The sequence below is a fragment of the Leiobunum rupestre genome, chromosome 11 (genome assembly GCF_980474605.1).
Source record: "Leiobunum rupestre chromosome 11, qqLeiRupe1.1.hap1, whole genome shotgun sequence".
In the NCBI taxonomy this organism is placed as follows: domain Eukaryota; kingdom Metazoa; phylum Arthropoda; class Arachnida; order Opiliones; family Sclerosomatidae; genus Leiobunum; species Leiobunum rupestre.
The window spans coordinates 19,399,921-19,409,391 of NC_143394.1; the positions used below are offsets into that span (position 1 = coordinate 19,399,921).

At 38.0% G+C, this 9,471-nt stretch overlaps 1 protein-coding gene across 1 annotated transcript; it reads right to left on the reverse strand.

The window, feature by feature from the left end:
* Positions 1-1,376: 1,376 nt before the first annotated feature.
* Positions 1,377-3,370, reverse strand: LOC149921941 (INO80 complex subunit B). Its single transcript, XM_090162960.1, has 9 exons — positions 3,257-3,370; positions 3,030-3,123; positions 2,787-2,967; positions 2,686-2,735; positions 2,504-2,625; positions 2,389-2,446; positions 1,905-2,011; positions 1,681-1,853; positions 1,377-1,621 (listed from the first exon to the last, which is right to left on the reverse strand). Exons 2-9 carry the CDS (start codon positions 3,106-3,108, stop codon positions 1,474-1,476), a joined length of 918 nt encoding a protein of 305 aa, XP_090019086.1. The 5' UTR covers positions 3,109-3,123; positions 3,257-3,370; the 3' UTR covers positions 1,377-1,473.
* Between the last annotated feature and the right edge of the window lie 6,101 nt (positions 3,371-9,471).

Sequence of the window (9,471 nt, forward strand, 5' to 3'; positions counted from 1 at the left end):
GGTTCCCAGGAATGCATCAAATTCCGTCTCTTTTACTTCCTGTAGGTTGGTAACCTTCGTTCTACACTGGCTCTTGAAATGACCCTTCTCGTTGCATTTATGGCAAGTGGCATTTATCGCTAGACATTGACTCCTGCTATGGCTCTCATTCCGTCCACACCTTGTACACGTTCCCAGCTGACGTTTCTGAGTGCTAGGGTCTTTTTCTCTTGATTTCCGTTGCCCTTTCACTTTCTCACGTGGTCGTGACCCTGAAATCGCCTGTACCTTATCTATGGAGGATGTCGCTGAACTGGGTTTCTCCGTTCCCAACTCGCTCTGCTGCCGTTTGACTGACTCTACCTGTTGGGCTTTATGGACTGCTTTTTCCAATGTGAGCTCCGTCTCAAGTTGTAACCTCTGGGACAAGGCTTTATCAGACATTCCGACAATAAACCGGTCTCGGATTAGGTCATCGTGTAACTACCCGAACTCACAGTACTTCGCCAGTGCGTGTAGCGCCGTCATAAACTTTTCAACACCTTCACCATCTACTTGAATACGCGAGTTAAACCTGGCCCGCTCATACGGAATGTTCCTCTTCCCAATGAAATGTCTGTCAAACTGTTCGACGACTGTGGTGTAATCCTTCCGTTTGTCGTCATCCAACTTGAAGGCTTCAAAGATATCCTCCGACTTCTCCCCCATGACATATAACAGTGCTCCTCCAGTCAATTCTTTTGCACGGAACCTTTCAAACTTTCTCCTCCCTTTACTCCACCCTGACGGATTGCTGAAGTCGAACTCTTCTGGAATTGAAACTAGGGAGGCTGCCTGTGGCACCTTCTTAATAGTCATTTTCGTCGTCCTTGGAAGTACAACCGACCCTTGTCGATTTCTTTAGACCCTTTTGGCCTTTACGTTGACGATAGACCTCAGATACCACGGATAAATTTGACACCAGGAACCCAGGAACACAAGACCAGTAGCTTTTCACCATCTCGCGAAACCAGGAACTTCTGACACCATGTAATGTTATGTGGTGGGCATAAGAACTACACTCAGATTAAAACCAGAACAGGGTTTATTAACATAACATTAAGATTTCAATGAGATCAAAGTTATTACAACAGCTATTTATACTAAAATTATTTACACAAAATAACATTGATAAGAATATATTCTTTTTTACATTATCACAAGCATGATTACACAGAAAACTAAACTTTATTTGGGAAAAATATGCGGTACTTCGGCCGATAGGCCTTCAAGGCGAAAAACTTTATTAAATAAGGGTAGTAATAGTAACGTATTTCATTGCATTTCCTAAATCATGGACAACTTGCATTAATAGTTTTGTGGAAAGTTGTATGAAATTATTTACTCATGATGGAAAATTAATTTAAAATAAGTTGATTTTATTTTACACAATATATACAAAATGATTTGTATATTAAAAATGGAAACAGGGAAATCTTTTTAAAAAATTGCATGTTACAATGGTTGTAATGGCATATTTGCCAAAAGTTGCAAATTTCTTTTGTAACATGCTAAACTGCATAAAGGAATTCCTGTTCGTGAGCAAGAGTATTTTTTCATGTTTGTACATCCTTCAGCACCACACTGAATTGGCTCGGGAATTCTAAAAAGAAATAAAAGGTGAATCGAAAATTGATGGAACGAAGATAATAAGAGGCATACATAGGTTTAGGTTGATTGACCAATGGGTATTCGTACCCAGGCGGTAGACAAACCATGGCTGTATTTTGATTCGTAATGTAAGTAATTTTAGGTTGTGAAACTTTCTTTGTGAGTTTCTTCGTTCCTTTAACTTTTGCATCAGTTTTTTTTAATAGACGTTCGATAGTTTGTTTCTTAAGAAAATATATCAGTTGTGGCTTAATTAGGGAAATTACAATATTTACTTTATCCTTTTCTCGTTTTTCATCCGCTTGTTCTTTCCTTTTCTTTGCTCGAATTAATCTCCTCTGTATCATTTCTTCCGTCATTTCATTTTGGGGGTAATGAGGTACTAAAATTTAATTTTCAGAGATAAATACAAGTTAATTTAATTAGGAATGCGAGCGTTATTTTTTTGGTTTCGAGTAAAGTCCAGAGTCCTTGAAAATTGGGTTCATTTAAATTTAAGAGTTCTAAGCCATAAAGACAATCTGTCTAGTTTTTTAATTTATACTAAAATTAATGTTAATACAAACAACCTATTTGTTAGGGTTTTGCTTTTATTGTGGACTTTTTTACCTTTTCACATATTTGATTAATTTAATGATCTTGGTGAATGACTCTGTACTTGTTCAAGTCCTTGAAATTGTATTCTTGGTTTCAATTCCAAGTATTTGAACTCACTCCCCAACACCCATTGCACACATATAATTTCCATTTAAATATTACGTGGTGCTGGTATAAGTTCTTCTTTCTCCTTTTGACTTTTACTTTCCAGTAATGCCCTCTGTTGATTATAATATTGTTATTTTCAATAATAACATTTATTTCGATCATGTTGTACTTGTCTGGCTGTCATTAAGTTAGGATCCTTCATTTTCTTTAATTCTTCATCTACTTCTTCGAGTCGTCCTGATTCAAGAGCTACTAACCAGGCTTCTTCGTCGCTTTCATTAGAGTTATCATCTATTATGTATAAAATTCATTACTGTGATAGGTATATACTTTCTAAAAGTTTAACCATACCTTTTGTTGAATCATCACTGTTAGCTTCGGGTATTTCAGTTTTAATGACGCTATAATTGACATTATTACAAATGGGTTCGTTTACCAATTAAATATAATACCTTTTCTCCCCAAGTGTTTGACTTCCTATTCGAATCTTAAGTTTAAGAGCTGGTTTTGTTCCCTCTGAGGATGTACCAGGACTACCACATCCCGATTCATCTTCATCCTGATCAGTCCCCTTCTTTCTTTTATGTTTTTTGTGCTTGTGCTTTTTGTGTTTCTTATGAGTTCCACTAATTTCTATATACAAAAAGTAGGTAATTTTTAATGTCTAAAATGTTTAATATAGGCTGAAATGTTACCATTTTCTTGTCCATGACTACAAGTGGCCAATGGATCATCCTGCGAGGTTCCTTGAACTTGATCCTTTTTTTTTGTCATTTCAATGATTTTTAACTACATTAAATATAATTTAATTCTATTACATCTACTATTCAGTACATCATGATTTCATTACTAATATGAAATTAAAAGAAAATAAATTTCGTTTTCATTAATCCGATAAGTATTCAAAAATTAAATTACGTACCTAATATCTTTAGTTAACACTGATCTGGTAATAACTAATTTACAAAAATAGATCCTTGGAAAACTTGGTTTTCCGTTTGGCGCACTCTACATTCCTGGCACAATCACGATATGCTTTCTCTCTTCTTCCCCTCCATTTTTTGGTATTTTTGAAAATAATTATATTTACGAGTGAGCAATTTGAAAATTTACACTATTTAAAATACTTCATTTCAAAATCCAAAAAAATATCAATTACGTTTTTGCCAAACTGATACTATTATGAAAAATAAAGAGTATTTTCCTTTTAACAAAGTTTATTTATTTTCGTAAAAATTGCCGCTCTCAGTTCTCGCAAATAAATTTAAAGCGTGATAACATCACCCATGATCACCGTTCATTTAGAGCGCTGTCGAGAGCAATTATGAGTAGTGTTGTAAAATAATTTCGGTGTGGACAAGGCCAGAGATAATTAATTAATTATTTATCTCTGACAAGGCCATGTTTGAAGATGATTACTGAGCTCACTTATGTAGAGCCACCCTGTTTTAAAAGGTTGTTTTTTGACGGCAAAAATAAAACCATATGTAACATAATTACTCATAAGTATGCCACTAGCTCTATCTCTTCACTAACGGTTTGTTTCACAGATATTGCGTCATCCGTACCCTACGTAATATTTGACGTCATATTTGATGTAATATTTGACGTCATCGAATCTCAAATGCCGATAATGCCGTTGCCCAATTAGCTCTACGTCTGAAAAACCGACGGCCATTATTTTGAACAACCAAGGCTTAGGAGCTAAAATGAACTACAATAGTGTCAAGTTCTGTTAATGTAATTAATTTGCCAATTAATGAAGTTCTCGGAGACACACGTTCGGAAATAAATTTGCATTGTCAAATAAAATAAGCAGGTTTATTGGAAAAAATAGTTGAAATTCAGGTTGAGCTTTTCTGGCGCATCTACAAGGTTGGAGTCTTTGCAGATTCTTTTGAGCCTAGGCCTAACTCTTCTAGGCTTGATATGGGTTTTAATAACGCTTTAATCCCACTTCGACGACTTGTTCCATTTTCGGAAAGTGATCACTTATTGGTCATTTTCCTCAACCTTTTATTTTTCTAAATTTCTCATAATTTAACTTCATCCGCACAAACCGAGCGAGTTTATAAATTTCAATAGAGTGTTGTCGTCTGATACGATTTTGAAAACTTGTTACGTCACAGCTGTAGTGTTAATAGTGGCCGCCATGACAGTTACCGTTTTTTATCAATAGGCAAATTACAATGGTGACGTCGCAGGGTTTCAGACGACAACACTCTATAAAGCTACATTGGGCTAACTAAAATTCCGACCTAAAAAATTCCTTCTCAATTTAGAGGTTTTCCATTGGTTTAAATAAATGTTACTAGCCAATTACTATCAAAATTACTGGGATGAATAAAAAGGTTAAAATCTAACGTAGTCCACCTTTTTACTGGTTCGTGGTGAAACAAACCGTTAGTGAAGATTTTTGAATGGAATAAAGGTACAGTGACATACTTATGAGTAATTATGTTACATATGATAAAACCTTAGAGCGCCAACTGGTGACTTCTTCACCTACCGGTGACGTTACGTGACTGTCCGTTCTTTTGATATATCATAAACCTATCATAAGTTGATTTTTATACGAATTTAGGTTGTATTAATTTTGTACTTTAATTGCCCTCACAACATTTTAGATTTCAGTTGAAAACATCTGAAATTTGGCCATTTCAGCAAATTTTACCCTTAATTAAGAGCAACGCAAGTGGCCATGCAGGGGGTAAATTATCTTATAGATAAAAAGAACGACTGCGCATGTGCTATCTGCCATAGCCTTTGCCTCTGTAAAAAAGTAGAACCTTATATTTGCCGAATTTATTTTGTATAAATGCGCCTCTCGCAGTTTTTATGCAAAATTCATGCATTCTTTAGTTGCGAAAATGGCCGAGGAAAGTGAAGTTTCCTAGCTTACCGACAAATCGGATCCTTTATATAAAATAAATTTAATAAAACAAAGATAAATATTCTGTTGGGGTATAATGATTGGGAAATCGTTAAAGGGGCTCCAAAGTTCGGTGGCAAAAAAAAAGAAAATTGAGCATGCTTTTCTTCCCCCCAACCCTTCACTCGGCCTTGGCAAAGGCGGGCAGAGTCAACCGTAAATTTCGCACTTTACTGACTTTACACACATTTGCCAACGAACTTTGGAGCCCCTTTAAGGGAGACGAGATATAGGACCAAGTGTGTGAGGCTAGCGGCAGAGATTTACCGCGTCCAAGGCCTAATGTTTCAACCTTCATAATTGAAAATATTAAACTGGCAAATAAATTTATTCGAAAACGTTGTTAAATCGAAAATATCAACGTCAAACTCTCTGAAACTAACTCAGTTCTTTTTTCGATAATAAATAAATTAAGTTAAGCCTAAAATCCTCGGTTCGTTGGCGGTGAGATAAGAAAATCGAAAAATTCGCGAATGAGAGCGAAATTGCGCCAAGGAGAATAAGAATTCGCGCTGTATAAAATCCTCCTTGGAAAACCAACTTACGACTTGTAAAAGAAAACATAGAACTAAACCAAGCGCCCCCATACATGGCCACTTCCACTTGCGTTGCCCTTTAAATAGCTCAGCTAAAATTTGCATTGAAATATTCTTGGATAATTGGTCAGTACATTTCGAAAGTTTCTGCTCGGTATTTTGTGGAAGTTTCAAAAAAATAATTTATAAAGTGGCAAATAAAGACAAGTACGTTAAAATCACGGCGGTCGCATCACGTAATTTTTCTTAAATTAAGCGTCGGAAATAGACTTCTCCCGGAATTATCGATCTTCTGCTAGTTGTCGATCCCTCATCTTTCCGTCTAGCCTATCACAGCGTTAATTATATATATACCAGTCCCCTGTAGCACATGAAGTCGTTTTAGGGTCGGGGTACGGTCGAAAAGTCGCTTTATTGTCGACGACCAAATGCCGACCTATAAACGTCCGAACGGTTTTCGACATTAAAACCGTAAATACTTTTTTGGGACTATTTATGGTCGGTATGCCGACCATTATCCGACTTAAAATAGACCTTACATTTAATTATTACCCCTGTGGCACAAAGAGTCGATTTAAGGTCGCGCTTTGCCAATTAATCGCTCAAAACTGTGAAACTTTGGCGATTTAATAAAACAAATTGAAATATTTTTAAAATAACTTAATTTCTGTATTATATTTTTTCGAAAAAGATTATATATTCAATCTGAGAATGTTTCCTTATTAAAAATCTCTCAGCTCAAGTAGGTTACATTCGTATAGCTAAATATATTAGGCTAAGATATTATTAATGGAGATTTAATCGTCACTTTTACTAAGCCCCAAGAAACTATAGAACTCTGTACTCAAGAGCCTTCCGATTGACGGATATACACTCATTGTTTAACTCCCGTTCATGGGCCTACATACATGTATATAGCTATATTTACGGTTTTATTTGGTCATTTTCAGTCACTTAAAATATCAAAAAGTAAGTCGTTTCGACGTAATGATATAGTATATTCTAAGTCGGGATGACGTCGTATCGGAGTCGGTTCTTAGGTCTATTAAAAGGCGGTAAAGAGTCGACGTTTTGTAGGCGGCCGACGGTCGGCCGACGCGTACGCGACGGTTGTAGTGCCAAAAATAGGCCTAACGACAAAGAGAGCTTTCTTCAATTTTAAAATATACCCAAACATCTATGGTAGGCCTATATTCGTTAACAAGACTTCGGGTTATGGGCTCCAGATGTTCGATCCGAAGGCGCGGGTCGCCAAGTGAAAGTTTATGGGCTTTGGTTCAGCGGTGAGTCTTTGGCCAAGATTCTCCCTGGACCCCCGAGGTCGAAGTTTGTAGGGCGACCACTGCCAAGAGATAGCGAAGCTTCGCTCTCTTCTTTTATTGAAATATTTTTGGAGTAATTGTAACCCCGTTTAGCCACCCCCGTTTTATGACCTAGAGTGCCAAGCGAGAACCATTACCAGTTTTATTTTATTTTATTTTATTTTATTTTATTTTAAGCGTTGTTTTATTGTTGTGTCCCCTCTTCGGCGAGTGTTTGTGTTCCCCATCTGTGATGTTTTTGTGCGGTATTAACGTTAGATCTTTGGACGTCCAAGAGCGCACCATGGATCCAACAGAGACCAAATAGTGCCACTATACATAGAGTTGCTACTACGGACTCGTAAGCTTGAGTTGAGATGCGGACTATGTCCGTTATAATTTAAAAAGATGCGTGGTCGAGTCGTCACATGACGATTGCGAAGAGAAAAAGGACCAAAGTTGGCGCAAAAGAAAAAAAGGTCTTGGCGCAACGAGAGAGTGGAGACGCCTGAACTCTGCCTCTCAGACTGAGGACCCATGTGAGCGCCCTAAAAGTGAGACGCTAACCGGAGTCGCGCAAAGTAACTGCGTGTACCGTGGTACGGTCCAAGTGCAGTGCAGGTGTGCCGAAAATGCCACCCTTTCCTTAAAAGGACATAACATCTTCGCATCAACCGGAACCCAAGAAGTGGCCACCAGCCCAATTAGCAAACTGGACAAAGGACTAATGGCCACCAGCCCAATTAGCAAACTGGACAAAGGACTAATGTTGTAAATATAATGTGAATAATCCCTAATGTTCAATTCCCCGCATGTTATATATATTGCATGATTAATAGTGTATTTATGTCGCGAAGGGAAGTACTTCCAATTATGTTTGCTTTAGTAACGTTCAATTTTAATTTTACTTTTAATTATAATATTAAATCTATTGGTACTCTCAAAGTCTCGTTTTCCAATAGTGGTTTTCCTGTGGTTGTTACGCGAATGGAAACCCGGGATAAAATCTAAACAATGTGTAACCCTTTTTGTAGATGGTATTTAGTGTCGGCTCGAAAGAGAATCCCCGTATGTTTGTTTGGTTGGGACACTCTCGCAGTCTGTAAGGTAGGAGTCGGGAACTAAAATCGTCACACCCTTTTACCCCTAGGACATTTCGACCCTAAATCCAAAGGTTGGCCGACCGTCGGCCGACTTTAGTGTTTAGTACCCTTTGCCGACGTCGGCCCGACTCTAATTTGCTACAGGGGGTGGCGTAGCCAGGGGGAGGGGGGGGGGGCTCGCCATTGAAAAAAAAATGTAAAAAAAGCGACCTTACCATCATGGGCAGAGATTAGCTAGCAGACCAGAGCCGGGTAGCCGGTCCCAAGAGACTGAACCCATGAACCAGAACCCTCTTCCTCTGAATAACGCTTCAAAAAATGGCAATTGTATCCTGTCCTCGGGGGGACAGGAATCGCGGCAATAATGCAATTCCCCGAACCTATGCCTTTTGATATAGTTTCAGGAAAGGTCCCTGACACTTGTATATATGTAAATAAACATTTTGATACTGTAAATTCGTTTGTACAAACTAGAACACATAAACATCACACAAGACGTAGCCGTTCTAATCGTAAGAAACCAACAAACCTCCTCCAGTTTGGATTTGGGAATGTACAATTTGCCCGATCTGAAGCTAAATATATAGAAATTGCCCAAATAATGAAGAAAAAAGGTTTATAATTCTAAGGCATGATAGAAACTCATTTGAGAGGTGGGGAGACCCCAGATATACCCAGGGGATGTAGCTGGATTGGTGATAACCGCACTGGTAAAGAGAAAAATGGAGGAGGAATAGGGGGTTATACTCCAAAAACCAACCAATCTCAGTCATCCGACGATGTTGAGAACACCTGTGGTTCAAGGTAGATGGTATGAACAATTTTTGTCTTTGCCTTGGTATACTTCGCCTCTGGAGAAACGCAACAAGCTAAAGCCCTCAATAAAATAATTTACTCCTGCCTGGAAAAAGATTCAATTGAGTTGACAGAAGCGGGCAATAGTATTGTCTTAATGGGTGATTTTGATGGCCACATTTCTGAACTGGGGGAGGAAAATGAAAATGGAAAACGCTTAAAACAGTTCACAGACGCTTTTAATCTTTCAATTGGTAACTTGGCTCTGGTCTGCGAGGGCAGACATACTAGAAAGGGTAATAAATCCCTGACCACGGTTGACTATGTACTTCATAGTGACGGTCTTATTTATGTGGTGACCCAGATTCAGATTGACGAGCTCGGATCCAACAGCGTTGCCAGTGACCATTGTAGCATTTTTATCACAATGTTTTTGTCCCCCTCAGCGAGAACCCAATCTTCAGAAACTA

What these genes read in the sequence shown, in the direction of transcription:
- LOC149921941 (XM_090162960.1), bottom strand. Translation starts at nt 3,108, where the DNA reads ATGACAAAAAAAAAGGATCAAGTTCAAGGAACCTCGCAGGATGATCCA. An exon ending in CAGTGATGATTCAACAAAAG is followed by an intron (nt 2,626 to 2,685) that starts GTATGGTTAAAC and finishes TATACATAATAG; the next exon opens with ATGATAACTCTAATGAAAGC. An exon ending in AAAAACGAGAAAAGGATAAA is followed by an intron (nt 1,854 to 1,904) that starts GTAAATATTGTA and finishes TATTTTCTTAAG; the next exon opens with AAACAAACTATCGAACGTCT.